Source organism: Lonchura striata, chromosome 4 (assembly GCF_046129695.1).
Source record: "Lonchura striata isolate bLonStr1 chromosome 4, bLonStr1.mat, whole genome shotgun sequence".
Taxonomy (NCBI): domain Eukaryota; kingdom Metazoa; phylum Chordata; class Aves; order Passeriformes; family Estrildidae; genus Lonchura; species Lonchura striata.
In genome coordinates, this window is record NC_134606.1 from 32,102,781 (window position 1) to 32,116,069 (window position 13,289).

General features: G+C 43.1%; 1 protein-coding gene across 1 annotated transcript in view; it reads left to right on the forward strand.

Moving 5' to 3' along the window:
• ENPP6 (ectonucleotide pyrophosphatase/phosphodiesterase 6) overlaps positions 1 to 11,688 on the forward strand; it is a 32,964-nt gene extending 21,276 nt beyond the window's left edge. The window contains exons 5-8 of the mRNA XM_021543890.3: positions 197 to 376; positions 2,615 to 2,752; positions 8,076 to 8,199; positions 8,976 to 11,688. Coding sequence (XP_021399565.2) covers positions 197 to 376; positions 2,615 to 2,752; positions 8,076 to 8,199; positions 8,976 to 9,199 — 666 coding nt within the window. The 3' untranslated portion in view covers positions 9,200 to 11,688. The remainder of the gene's footprint in view (positions 1 to 196; positions 377 to 2,614; positions 2,753 to 8,075; positions 8,200 to 8,975) is intronic.
• Positions 11,689 to 13,289: the final 1,601 nt, after the last annotated feature.

The following is a 13,289-nucleotide window of genomic DNA, read 5'->3' on the forward strand; positions in this document are numbered from 1 at the left end:
ACCTCTCAGACTCTTCCAGAGCAGCAAGTAAAACTGGATGTGCACCATTATGGGTGGACAAAGCACATTGCAGGACATTCATGGGCATGATCCTTCTGGTTGACTTCTACAGAATCACTGGAGGTCAAAAGGTGATTTAAATTTTCCAGCAAAGCTCTTACATGGCCCTAAAACTTGTAATGCACTTTCTTCACAGAGAAAAGGCCTTCAGAATGATATCAATGTCCTCCTCTTCTCTGATCATGGGATGACAGACATCTCTTGGGCAGATAAAGTGATTGAGCTGAAAAAATATATCAATATGAGTGATACCATACAAATGAAAGACCGAGGTCCTGTTGTGAGCCTCTGGCCAACTCCAGAGAAGCATGCAGAGGTGAGTGCAGCCTAGTTATACCCCTCAGTTTTGTGCTTTCTCTTAACATCCAAATGCTGCTCTCAGAGATGTGTGCGAAAATCAGCTTTTATCAGGAGTCAGACTTTGATCCTGTGACACCCTTGTGATGCTGGCTTCCAAAGAAAAGCCACGCCAAGCAAATTAAAAAGCATGTGTTACATGGCAAGGACACATGCTTTTAAACCCCACCCCTATTAGCTTCTGATAAATAGCTAAAAGATTATAGTTCAAAATGTACTTTTAGGCTTTTATATATATTAGTCAATTTATTGACACTCTAGGTAGGATGTTGAAATTATCTGAAGCAGGTTCAGGTGTTCATATTCCAGTAAACTCCCACTGAGGAACCAACTCCATTAGACCAGAATTGCAAAAAATATTTTTTACAATATTGTCCTTGGAGGAATTTTTTGATGAAGCATGTTGGATTGAGTCAAACATAAAAGCTCAATGCTAGAACTTCAAGGTTTTGAGGGATAAATTAAAACAATAGAGAAAATAATTGAAAATCACTTGAAAATAATCAAAATGTAGTTTCTCTGACTAATAGACAAGTATATTATAGTTAACCTGAAACCAATGCATGAGAAGTCATTACTGCTGTTCTCAGAATATAGATGAGTGGATGCAGAAAATGGGCAAACTGTTCCCCAGGCAAATAGTTTTGGTTTCTACATTATATTTTATCCAGTTACAGTATATTGTAGCCTGTGCAATTTTTTAAAAGAGAATATTTGCTGATCTTTGCTCCCAAACGGTCTCTTCAGGAATTGTGTGTCTGTGATATTGTGAACATTTCAAATTAGTGCCAGAACTGAAAGTTGTCTTAGAGGCATGCATGAGCAATTCACTCACAAGTGCACCACAGGGAATCACAGCATTGATATGCTTGACCCAGAGCTCCCTGGTTTCGTAAGCCAGACCTTCAAACAAGGGCATATTGCAACTTCACACAACCATGGGATTTCATCTGACAAAGCTCTTCAGCACATTCTTCTCTCTCGTTAAACAGCCTAATATTCCAAAGGAGAGTAAAGTACAATGCCTTATACTATAGTTTTGTTTCCTTCCTTCATCTCTTTTCAGGATTTCTTACTGGAGGTCTGCTTCTTAAGAAAAATAAAGTTGATTTTCAGTTTCCCAATATCTAGATTTTCTATTTCTAATGAATTTTAAAGAGCTATGTTTATGAGTTGGAGTGTATTATAAGATAGTGGTTATCATCTCTAAGAATTACCTCATTTCAAAGCACCAGAAGTACTGGTGACCACTCTCTAGCCCCAGTCATGGTGGGAAGAATTGTGCCATCACACTCTGATCCTGTCCTTTTGGTCACTGCACGTCAATGCACATATCTGGCACATGTATATATGCACAAGGGTGACTTAGCTGAAAGGCTAGTGAAGAACCTTTCATTCTTTGAAGAACTGAGCTATTTATTCCTGAAGATTATTAATATTTAACTTGTTAAAGAACATTATAAAGTCTGGGAACTCAAATAGCTGCCTTCTCTTTGGCATATGAACATCTTTTCCAGGCATTTAAAATATATTTTCTGAATAATTTGGGATGTAATGACATTTGTGTGATTATATTTCAGACAGTATGATTAATATTAATAAACCCTTTGCATGGCATTGTGCAGATTCAAAGCTGCAGGCTTTGGCTAATTAATCTCACATCAGATAACTAACAAAGCAGATAACTGAGCACTATCAATCCCTTGATAGTGATTGACTGGGTAAGTACAAGAAACACAGGTGAGGTGACATTCATTCTCCACTCATGAGCACGAAGAGGGAATGAGTGGCAGATGCTGAAGACAATATCGCTTTTCCACACCTGTACACAGTCCACATGGTGCCTTTGATTGTCCCACCACTTCACTTGCTGCCTCCTGGGAAGGTGTGGTTTCTCCTGGTCCGTTTCTGTAGGCTGGTGCATTCACATGTATACATTTATGAACTTGTGTATTATAAATTCACATAATATATTAATTCCTATGTGTTTATGATCCAAGTTTTAGAATCTCCTAAACCACATAAGCAGCCATGTCCAGCCACGATCTTTGGACAGGCAAAGTCCTGATGTGAAAGTGCGGATGATTAGCCATTACAGGGGATTAGCACTTTGCAAATCCAGGTGTTTCCATGTACCCATTAGTGTATTTATGACCTTTACAACCACATGGTGTCCTAACATTCATTTGTTTTGCAGATATATCAAAAATTGAAAGCTGTGGAACACATGGATGTTTATAACATACAGGATATTCCAAACAGGTTTTTCTACAAAAAAGGAAAATTTGTGTCTCCACTAACTCTTGTGGCTGAAGAAGGATGGTTCATAGTAGAGGTAAAGTATAGAAGCAAAATACTTAGACAGGAACGTGAAAAGGGGCAATATATTGCTGATCATTGAGTTAAAGTCAATGGGCTGACGACAAAACCAATATCAAATTCAGCTGTGTGCTTAAAAGAACTTAACGGTACTGCAGCTACCCTAAATGCAGACAGTTAAACAGTCAAGATGCCTCTTTTTTCTTTGTTGTCATAAAGCAGTAGTTCTTGTATTTCACATTCCAATTTTGTTGCCTTACTTTTCTTCCCCCCATGCCATCTACCTTCATTTCAGGCACAAAAATAGTGTTTCCATTTCAAGTCCTTATTATTCCCTCCATTCAGCAGTACCTTGTGGCAATTTTTGCTTCTGCCTGGCTTTTCTCCCACTAGACTGTTCTAAAAATGCCCCATTTCTCCCAAGCCCACCAGTCTGAAAAGGGTCAGACTGGAAATTTACTCCTCAGAGATTCCCAGTGCACACACTGAATACCTGGGAACTTGTTAAGCAGAGAACCCCGATATGAAGAGATTTTTCACACTAACTTATTTTCTTACTTTAATTGTTGTTGTTACTTTGTCCTTGTGTTACTACTGGGCCCCTCCATATTACAGATACTAATTGCATCTCAGCATAGCTGTCATGGTTTGACACTGGCACAATGCCAGTGCCCCCATGAAAATGTGATCCCTCCCTTGAATGCTGTGAAGGGGAATCTAGAACAGAGCAAAGCAGGCCCAAGCTTAATAACAGAAAAAAAACTTTATTAAACTACTACTACAAAAGAAAAGAGAAAACTAAAGAAGGGAAAAAAAAAACCACACAAAGATCAAATGAAAACCTTGCGAAGCATTCCTCCCCCCACCACCCAACTCCAACAAACCACAGTGAGACACAATCTGGACCCCAATCAGGTTTCCACCCTCCAGACAATCAATACTCAGTCCATCAAGGGAACAGAGTCTCTCCTGTGCCACAGACCCCCCAAGAAACACAGCTCCACATCCTGTGTTTCCATGTCACACATGGCACCACCCGGAGAAAAAGTTTGCCATGGTGACCCTTCTCCTTTCCATGCACAGTGCTCTCACCACCAATACATGGATGGACAGACTGCTTTTAGGATTTTTCCTTTCAAGGATGCCCTGCCAAGAGGGGAGAAAACAACAGTTCAGTTTTTCATTGTTTGGGACCACAGTCCCCCCCATTTTCCCCTGGGGCCGAGGGCTCAAGAACAGAGATCTTCTCTTCTCTTTCCTTTCCAGGACAGGGGGTGCCACCAAAAACCCCCTAACCTTTTCTCTGTTCACTCCAATTTTGTCTTTTCCCAGCTGAAGCAGGTCTCTTGACTCACTGGCATCCTCCCAAAACACAGTCCCTCTTGGAGGAGAAGATTGGTTCAGGTTGTGGCTAACACAGAAAAGTCCAGCCAAAAGCCACTCCTTGTCCCCCTCCTATCTAGAATTCCTCCTTCTAACATCCCAGGGTCCAAGGTGTCCCTCTTCCTCTCTTTCAAACCGAGGAGGGGAAGGGAAAATTCACAAGCTTTCATTTCCCAAGGAAGGGTTAAAAGTCCGAACTCCCAGGGATGGCTCGATGCCCGGACATCCAGCAACTCCCACACAACTGGGCACCTTGCAGCTTTCCCCCACCCCCGGCTCCTCCTTCCTCGCGGTGGAATTGCTGACAGGACTGCCGCTGTCTCTTTCTCTCTCCCTCTCGGGAGAGAAACTCTGGGGGGGGGGATGGAGACATCGCAGATTTCTTCCACCCTTCCATCTGCAGGGGCCAGCCCGGTTCCAGTCCCTCCACCCTTCGGAGTCACCTCCATCAGGCCATGGGCCTTCCCTTCCCCCACCCAGCTCGTGGCTGGGCAGGGGAGGTTTGCACTGCGGCTGACCAGAACCAAAGAAGCGAGTTCCCCTGGGAATTCTGCTTTCAAACCCTCTGTGTTCTCAGAGGCGTGTCTACTTTCAATTGGCCAATATCTAAATTGACCTCTTCCTTCCGTAAAAAATTCTCTTTCCATGTCAAACCATGACAATAGCTCAGAGGGTGAGACAACTGTGTATCTTCTAAGGAGGTAAACTGAGCAGTGGTATTAAGTGATTTGCCCAAGGCCATACATGAAGCCAGTAAGCTGGCAACAGAACCATGGAGTCATGGATTTCTTTCGTGTCCCAGCATAGTGCACTTCCTTGCCTTGTAGGTTATTGTAACTCAGCTGAGCATCTTTCATGGCCTTCAGAGGTACTGCTCACCAAGCTTTGCTCAGTCCACACTACAACATTTCTCACTAGCCAACATTAATTTAGCATAATAGTTTCTACAGCTGAATAAAAATGCACCTCTAAAAAAAACTGATGGCTTTTGAATACAGCTGGATGAGTACCACATTTCTGATTAAAAAAAAAAAAAAAAGCATAAAAAGCCAGAGTTAAGATTTAAACAGGTGAAGTAGGAATCTGAAACATTTTCTCCAAAATTATTTTTAAAAAATACAACTAAACTCTCTCTTACAAAAGTTCAAAATAGAACATTTTTACATATTCTGTAGGAAATAAAAAAGCACTTAAAAATCATTGAAAGTCTGACAAACCTTAATAACAGTGCAGCAAACACTGCTGCTATGATAATTATTTCTGTCTCTCTGCCCATTCCTTCCTATTGTTTCTGATTTTCAAGAATGTCCTCTCATTAATGCTGTCAGATTTTCCTTCTCTTCGGTACATTTTCATTATCTGTGAATGGGATGTGAAAACGAAAGTTTCCTGTCATATTTATAAAGACATTATTGAGCCTTCTATTATACTTCCTGCCCAAACCACTGAAGAGAGGATGTGCAGCTATTCCCTATCATGCTCCCAGGGTTTTTAAACTCTCCATTAGGTAGTGGATAGCTAAAAGCTGTTTGAAAAGGGGGATTTTGTTGTTGGTGGTGGTTTTTGAAAGAGACAAAGGGGGTGTACCTGGAAAGTTGTTTTCCTCATCACGGAGCATAGGAACTGAAGCTGGATGAGGAGGGATTTTGTGCTGTATCAAAGCTGATCTGCTCAGCTCAGATATGACCTTGTTCCCTTCACAGGAGTGAGTGGTCCCCATCCTTTGGGCCAAAGATCCCCCAGCTGCTCTCCCCTGTGCAACAATGGTGTTAGCCCTCAGGGCTGCATGCTCACTCTGTACCCATCCCAGTGTACTTTCCTAACATTTAGATCAGTTGCAGCACATTTTCTAAACATGCACATGCAGGGAAAAGTCCATGGTCTGCAGTCTCAGATATGCCTGTTTCATCTTTGACAAGGATTGCTAGCCCAGGTTTAGTCTGAGTATGAAAATTATGTCTTGGACAAGGAAAAATTACATCCCATTTGGACTTGCCAGGCAGGCACACTAGTGTGCCGCCAGTGTTCTGGCCTCAGAGAAGCCCCAGAAGTTTTTGGGGTTTGCTGTAAGGCAGAGCCTGCTGGTCCAGACAGGCAGTGCTGGGATGCTTGCACAGCCCTGTTCCTCAAGCTACTGTCATTAGTGGTTCCATTTCATGAGCTCTCACTTCAGCTGCAGTTAAGAAAGTTAGTAGTATGTTTTCTGACTCAACTGGCACCAAAAATGATGGTAATTACTGTGCCTTTGCACATTCTGTTGTGAGTAGGTGTCTCCTGATGTCTGGGTAGGTTATGGAAAGCACAGCATCTCCTTCTGCATTTGATATTTCTGCGTCCAGGACATCTGCTAGGACCATGGAAGGGTGTCGGTATGGCAATGTCATGATGCTGCCAAGGAACCACCAGAAATTTAAATGTGACTTCACTTGTCTGAAGCTGATGCTGGCAAATGCTGCACAGATTGCCTCATGGCAAGCAGCACACTTAAACCCCAGGAATCATGGGGAGCTACAGCATAAGGAGGAGCTATGGCAGGAAGAGGAGAAGGAGCTGGTTTTCTCCTTGGCTTGCTCTGAGCAGGAAAATAGGTGGGGACAAGAAAATATATTTGTTAGCTAAAATAGTTTAATTTAATCTCGAACAGATTACCCAGAGAAACTGTGGAGTCGCTCACACTGTAGGTGTTCAAGAACTGTCTGGATGCAATCCTTTGCCATGTGATCTAGGAAAATCCTGCTTGAGCAGGGAGGTTGGACGAGATGATCTACTGTGATCTCTTCTAACCTGACCCATTCTGTAGTATTCTGGAATTATCTGGTACTCTGCTATTACATTTTCTTTCTTAAGAAAGAAGATAAAAATTAGACAAAATAAATGTTTATAAGAGGAAAGGGATCCTCAATCTGCTTCACCACCTGCAGGAGCTGCAGCACTTGCCCAAGTGGCAATGTGGGAAACTCTTTTGGGGCATCTTCCGTCCTTCTGTGCCTGACTGTGAAGGCTAGACCTGGACACTCTAGAGGACTGTGCAGCTCCTTCTCTGTAATTATCACAGAAATTAATGTCATGGGTCTGATGAACTGTCAGTTGATGCTCTTTGTTTAAGTGAAATTCCTGCCATAGTTTTGGGGTAATGTGGAGTGCTACATCTGTCTGCTGCTATCCCTAAGGAGCATGGGGCAGGAGAAACCCATGGACAGGTTGGTCCAGCATTTGATCAGCCCCTAGGGACTGCTGCTCTGACAGATATGGCCCTGTTGTTAACAGCTGTTAATACAAAGCAGGAAGGTAAGGAAGGAATTTGAAAATACATCTTAAGCGCAATATGGGTGAGGAAGAACAAGATTTATAATGACAAATTAATAAAGCATAGATCCACTGAACAAGGAACTAAAACAGAGTATAGGCCACAGAGAGTGGGACTGTCTCAGATCAGAGCTAGTGTTCCCTGGAACAAACCTCATTGCTTTAATATGAAAACAAGCATGGAGAAGAAATAATAATTAGAAAATATCTAGTAGGGGTGATATTTGTATTGTTAGGATGACTACTCAAATTGAGCAAAAAATTACTTATTTTTCTAGGGTGTCAATGGCATGTGGGGCAGAACAACACCCCAGTAAACCCACGGAAGTGCACTGGGTGGGCGAGTAGTGCAGCAGGCATGGGGAGAGGACAGCACCTTCCTTACACATGTCACAGATGACTGTTGTACTTTGTGCTTGTGGCAGAACTCTACGTGAGTTGTCCTTCCCTCCCAGCTGGGAGATGGTTACTTGCTGAGACAGCAAAGCCTGTCAGGAGGGGTGACCCCTCCTGGGCATGAGCTCCTGTGCAGGTCACAGCACAGTGTGGGGCCTGAAGGGGTGGTACGACACATGGAGACACAACACAGCACCCCACAGTGCCCCAGCACAGCAGGCAGGCACTAACCATGCTCTGCTGTTGTCACCCAGAGCAGGGACAAGCTGCCCTACTGGGAGAACGGGACAGGGAGGAAGGAGGCCTGGCAGAATGGTTGGCATGGCTACGACAATGAGCTCATGGACATGAGAGGCTTCTTCCTCGCATATGGACCAGGTACAATGACACCATTCCTGATGTTCCACTTCTGCTGCAGCCCCGTGGCTCTCACCCCTGCATCTCTGCAGCCCCTGGCACATCAGGACCCAGATGAAGCACTCTGCGACACCCAAAAATTACAAATAGATGGCAGGATTTCCTCACTATGGAGGGTTTGTTGCACTGCATCTATTTTATAGCTGAAGAAACAGGGCAGAGAGATGTGAAGGGATTTGGTCAGCCTCTCTCTGATGTCCCAGTGGAGTTACTAACTCTTTGCCCTGTTTTCCTAAATTTTGGGCTAAATTTTCAATTCTATTTGAAACACAGACTTGAAATTCAGACTTGCTACACCAGGGCACTTTCTTTGGGAAGTCTACCTCACTCACCTGTCTGATGGGCAGACACAAAACTCCTGGTTTCTACTTCATCGGGCCCTTTAAACAGGGCAGAGCACCAGGCAGAGCACCAGGCTAATTGTACTGCGCCAGTGAAAGCAGAATGTGCAATGCAATTATGTCAGGCTATTACGTCTATCAAGCACATGCACTAAACTAGTTCCTGTACTTAAAAATTCAGGGCTTTTTTTAGTTTTTAGAACAAAATTGGTCTAGAAGCAAAAATAATTAATAAATTTGTTTAAATTAATGTTTTTGCTGAGCTATGCTCTAAATTGTATAGCATGCCACATCCCAGCCTGGTGGGTAAGTCCCAAGAAAGGCAAAGGAGCCCTTGCCTCACAAAACCCCACATTCCAGGGTTGCATGATGCTAACTCCTCTCTTTTGCCTGCAGATTTCCGATCCAACTACCGAGCGCCTCCCATCAGATCTGTGGATGTTTACAACATCATGTGCAGCCTGGCAGGAGTACAGCCACTGCCCAACAATGGCTCCTGGTCCAGGGTGGAGTGCATGCTCCGAAACACAGCCATCCTGGCACCACTCCCACCATGCAGCAGCTGTGTCCTGGTACTAGCTCTGCTCTCCCTGTTCACCAGGCAGATCTCCTTACTGTGAACCCTGAACAATGTCAGTCAGTGTCACCAGCAACTCCATCCTTCTCTGTTTGTTTTCTTAAAGTTCTTCATTTGAATAACGGCTTCATTAATAGAGTGCTGCCCCCCACTCCTCCATTGTGCTCCACCAGGCATGAATCTGACCCATCCTGCATTTACAATGGTTTTAACATGAAGCCAGGTTTTGTGTTGCTCCAAACACAGCTAGGGACAGTGGGGTCACTCACCTAAATTTACAGCACTGCCAGTGAGGGCAGAATCCTGGCTGGGTATCCACAAAATTTTCTGGTGGGTGCACACTCTGAGCATCAAACACATCTCAACCCAGCATCTTTCACTGAGGAGCTCACTCTGGTTTGCCATACTGAGAAGTTCAGGAGTGGAGACCAACCTCTCTGCGTTTAGCTGGGTTCATCCTGGTTCATCCCTACATCTCCAGCTCCACCAGCAGCAGAGCCCCATCTTTTCCTTACAGCATCAGCCAAGCCCTGTCTATACAGACACAGTCTTTAAAGAGCCAGGAGCTTTGCTGAGGGACCATAATGCTGAGAGAAGTGGGTCAGCAGGAGAGCAGTGAAAGCATCATAGTTCTCTCAGCTTTTCCTTTATTTTCACCACCATGAGTACTGGCTCTGCCCATTTCCAGGGCCAGGCTTTCCTCACAGACCACAGTGGAAGGGAAGGCTGGGAAAGAAGAAAGTAACACAAATCTTCCACTTCAAAGCCAATGGAAAAATGAACAGACATCTGGACACACAAGGGTCAGGAGAACATAGGATGAGGATGCCTGGCATTTAACAGCCTCTCTGCTTTTCCTGGTGAAGACAATATCATCTGATCATATTTTGATGTTTTATACCCAATTGAATTTCTATAGTTTTTTCAACATTTACTGCTCTTCTATCAGATTTTGCTCTCTATACCTCTGCCTGGTGATCAGCAGATGCCTTTATTCTGCAGCAGGGAGATGTACTGATACATCTCCCACCCTTCCAGCTAATCCTGGTGATTTTTTCCACCATGGGCTATCAAGCACAAGTCAAGTTGTAACGGCAAGAGAGGATAGAGCTGTTGCCAGAGGTGCCTTCAGGAGTGCACAGAGCTTTAGCTGATATACCTCTGAACCAAGAGCTTTCAGCAACAAACTGCCTTTGGAAGGACTGAGATCCCTTCCCACGTAAAACAAACCTCTAGAACTTACTACTCCTCTGGATCCAGAGACAAGCACGACCCCAGTATGTGTGCTACAGTGCATTTAAGGGTGAATGACTACACTGTGGGGGAAAAAAAAACAAACACCAAATTGAACTTGACAAAAGACTTCTGTAATAGCTGTAAAGATTTATGTAATGTGTTATTAAAGCTCAAGTGAACCATCAAATCAGTTGGAGAAAAATGGAAAAAATCAGGCTTTGTTATTAGACTGTTGAGTATAAAAGGCAATTTAGTGCTTTCAAAGCATTTGCAGTAGCTGTAAAACAAGCACCTATTGTTCAGAGTTCCTTGTTGCTCTTTAATGGACCAGGCTCAATGAAATCACTGGAGCACATTTTTAAAGGAAAAAAAAAAAGGAAAAAAATGTTTTTTTTTAAAAAAAAGCCAGCATACAAGATACCTAAATTACCAAATTTTGTCTGAAAATCATCAGGATAGATGCCATCAATGCCTGCTAACCCCTCCACAATGTGTCAGTTTAAGTCTTACCAGTGAGCATAAGCCAAGGTCTTCTTACAGAAGAAATGTTTCTAAAGGTATAAGGGTAAAGGTATTCAGCTCCTCAGTTAGACGAACGGAAATTGAAAATAACAAATTTGGTCCCTTGATTGTTCCACAGATGGGCTATGACACATGAAATCAAAACTGATCCTTGTGAGTACTTTGTGTAACTCATTTTTGTTAGTGTTCATGTGCAAATACTGAAGGGCAAATCCAATTGCAATATGATTTGTTTGCCCTTTATGCAAGAATTGTGTGTATGTTAAAAGATATTTGGTCTGTAAAAGCAAAATTTGATGGCAGACCTTCAAGAAGCTCACTAGCTTCAGGTGAACTACAGCTCATTATTTTTTGGAAAGTGCATCTTTCTTCCTCAGAAATGTCATACCTCTGAATCAATTCACGTTCTCATTCAAAAATCAAGTGTCTTAAGTCTTGCCTATTTTTCTGTATCCTATGCAATGGAGGTGGGTGTATTTTAAAACCTATTTCTGAATGATGTTTTTATACAATGACTGTGAATGAGTAATTCTAAAAATGGTGTTAGAAAAAGCACTTCTTTGTAAATACTGTAAGATTTTTGAAGAAAAAAATAGCCCAAAACCTTCCCTTCAGCACTTTGCCTTTCTTGTTTAATTGCTGCATCAAAGTGTGATAAACAGTGTTTGAGGCTTGTGCTGATTAATTATCAGAAAGAAGAATGATAACATTGTTTAGAAATGGCAAAGTTGTCTGCACGTAAATTAAGGACATTAAATGCATCACACAAGATAATGTAGCTTGTATATGCAGTCCTTTTTTCCAGATGTATTTCATTATTTAATAATTTTGAACATCTATCCATTCATCCTTTTGAACATGTCATTCCCACTAGGAAGTGGACATGACAAAACATTTTGCAATTCTAAGAAGAGAGGTGAGCCCAGGATGCTCTCTCCAGACCCACTTCTCTAAGCCTACTCTGCCACCATCACATCGGATGCTTGCACAGAAATTAAGAACATTGTCCCTGGTATGAGGGTGCATTAGGCTGTCCAGAGCACCCCTTTCTCAGTGGGAGATGGTGCAAATGTCAACAAGACCTCGAAAACCAGTGCTACAGGCCTCAGGGACAAGGGGGCCCTACTCCACTCTAAGCTCCACAAACAACAATGTCTATGGAAGAGACTAATTTAATAGAAGTCTCCAAGCCTACTCAGTAGAATTTATCTCCTATATTAACTGACCACAGAGCAGGTAGTGGATGATGGAGGAGGACCAGTGCAGGTACACCAAGTCCTTTAATTTCCAGCAGGACTCCCTCTGAACCAGTAGCACTGCCAAGGTCTGCCAGAGATGCTCCCCTCATGTTCTATGAATATGGGTCCTCAGAAAAGGGAGGTGCTGAGGAACTACCTGCACAAGAATAAGTCTCAGTCAGCTCCCTATAACCGTGCCAAAACTGGCAATTTCACAGCTAAATAAGATGAGCCCTTTTTACCAATGACCTTGGTGGCCATGCAAGTGGCATGGCTGGCTAAGCTCAGTGGGTGAGCCCTCCAGCAGCCCTCTGGATGCAGCCTGTATTGCCTGCACAGACTGCAGCCCCATGGAGACACTTTCTCATTGGCCCAGACACCAGCCTGCACCCCTTACAAGTACAGAGACTTTGCAAATAAGGGGTGAATGAGAAGGGTTTGTGGTGCTGGTCATCTTCCTTGTCTCCTCTAATACATTACAAAATCACAGAGTATTCTGAGTTGGAAGGAACCTGCAAGGATCATCAAGTCCAATTCCTGACCCTTCACAGGACCATCCCCAAGAATCACACCATGAGCCCAAGAGTGATGTCCAAATCCCTCTTGAATTCTGTCAGGCTTGGTGATGTACACTTCAGGGAGAGGTGCAGACCAGATGAACTCTGGCCACTGGGAAGTGAAAGGCATTGGAAAAACTCCGTGTAACATTTCCTCACCTTCTTTTTCCTGTAGGGCTGTAGCAGAGAGGGCAGGTCGCAGCAAATCCAACTGGATTTTTTAAAGAAAACATGGCTTAATAATGAGAAAGGTTTGAAACCCTGTTATTTTAGCACAATATGTCTTTAACAGCTGTTTTAAAAGACAGCTTTCACATACACAGGAAAAGATTTTTTTGTGTAAGTATCGAAACACATCTAAGTTAAAGGAAGGTTCAAAAATAAGAACCTTTCAGGATTGCAGCTGGCTGGACACAGTAATTCTCAAGCTTCACCGAGATGGACTGCATGGATTGTATGGATTGTATGGATTATTCTGGTATTTCAAACACATGGAAATTGCTATGGACTTAAAAACAAGTTTGACGTTATCCCAGATCTGTATCAATGACACCACTTCAGCTCTGCCAGCCCAGTTTCA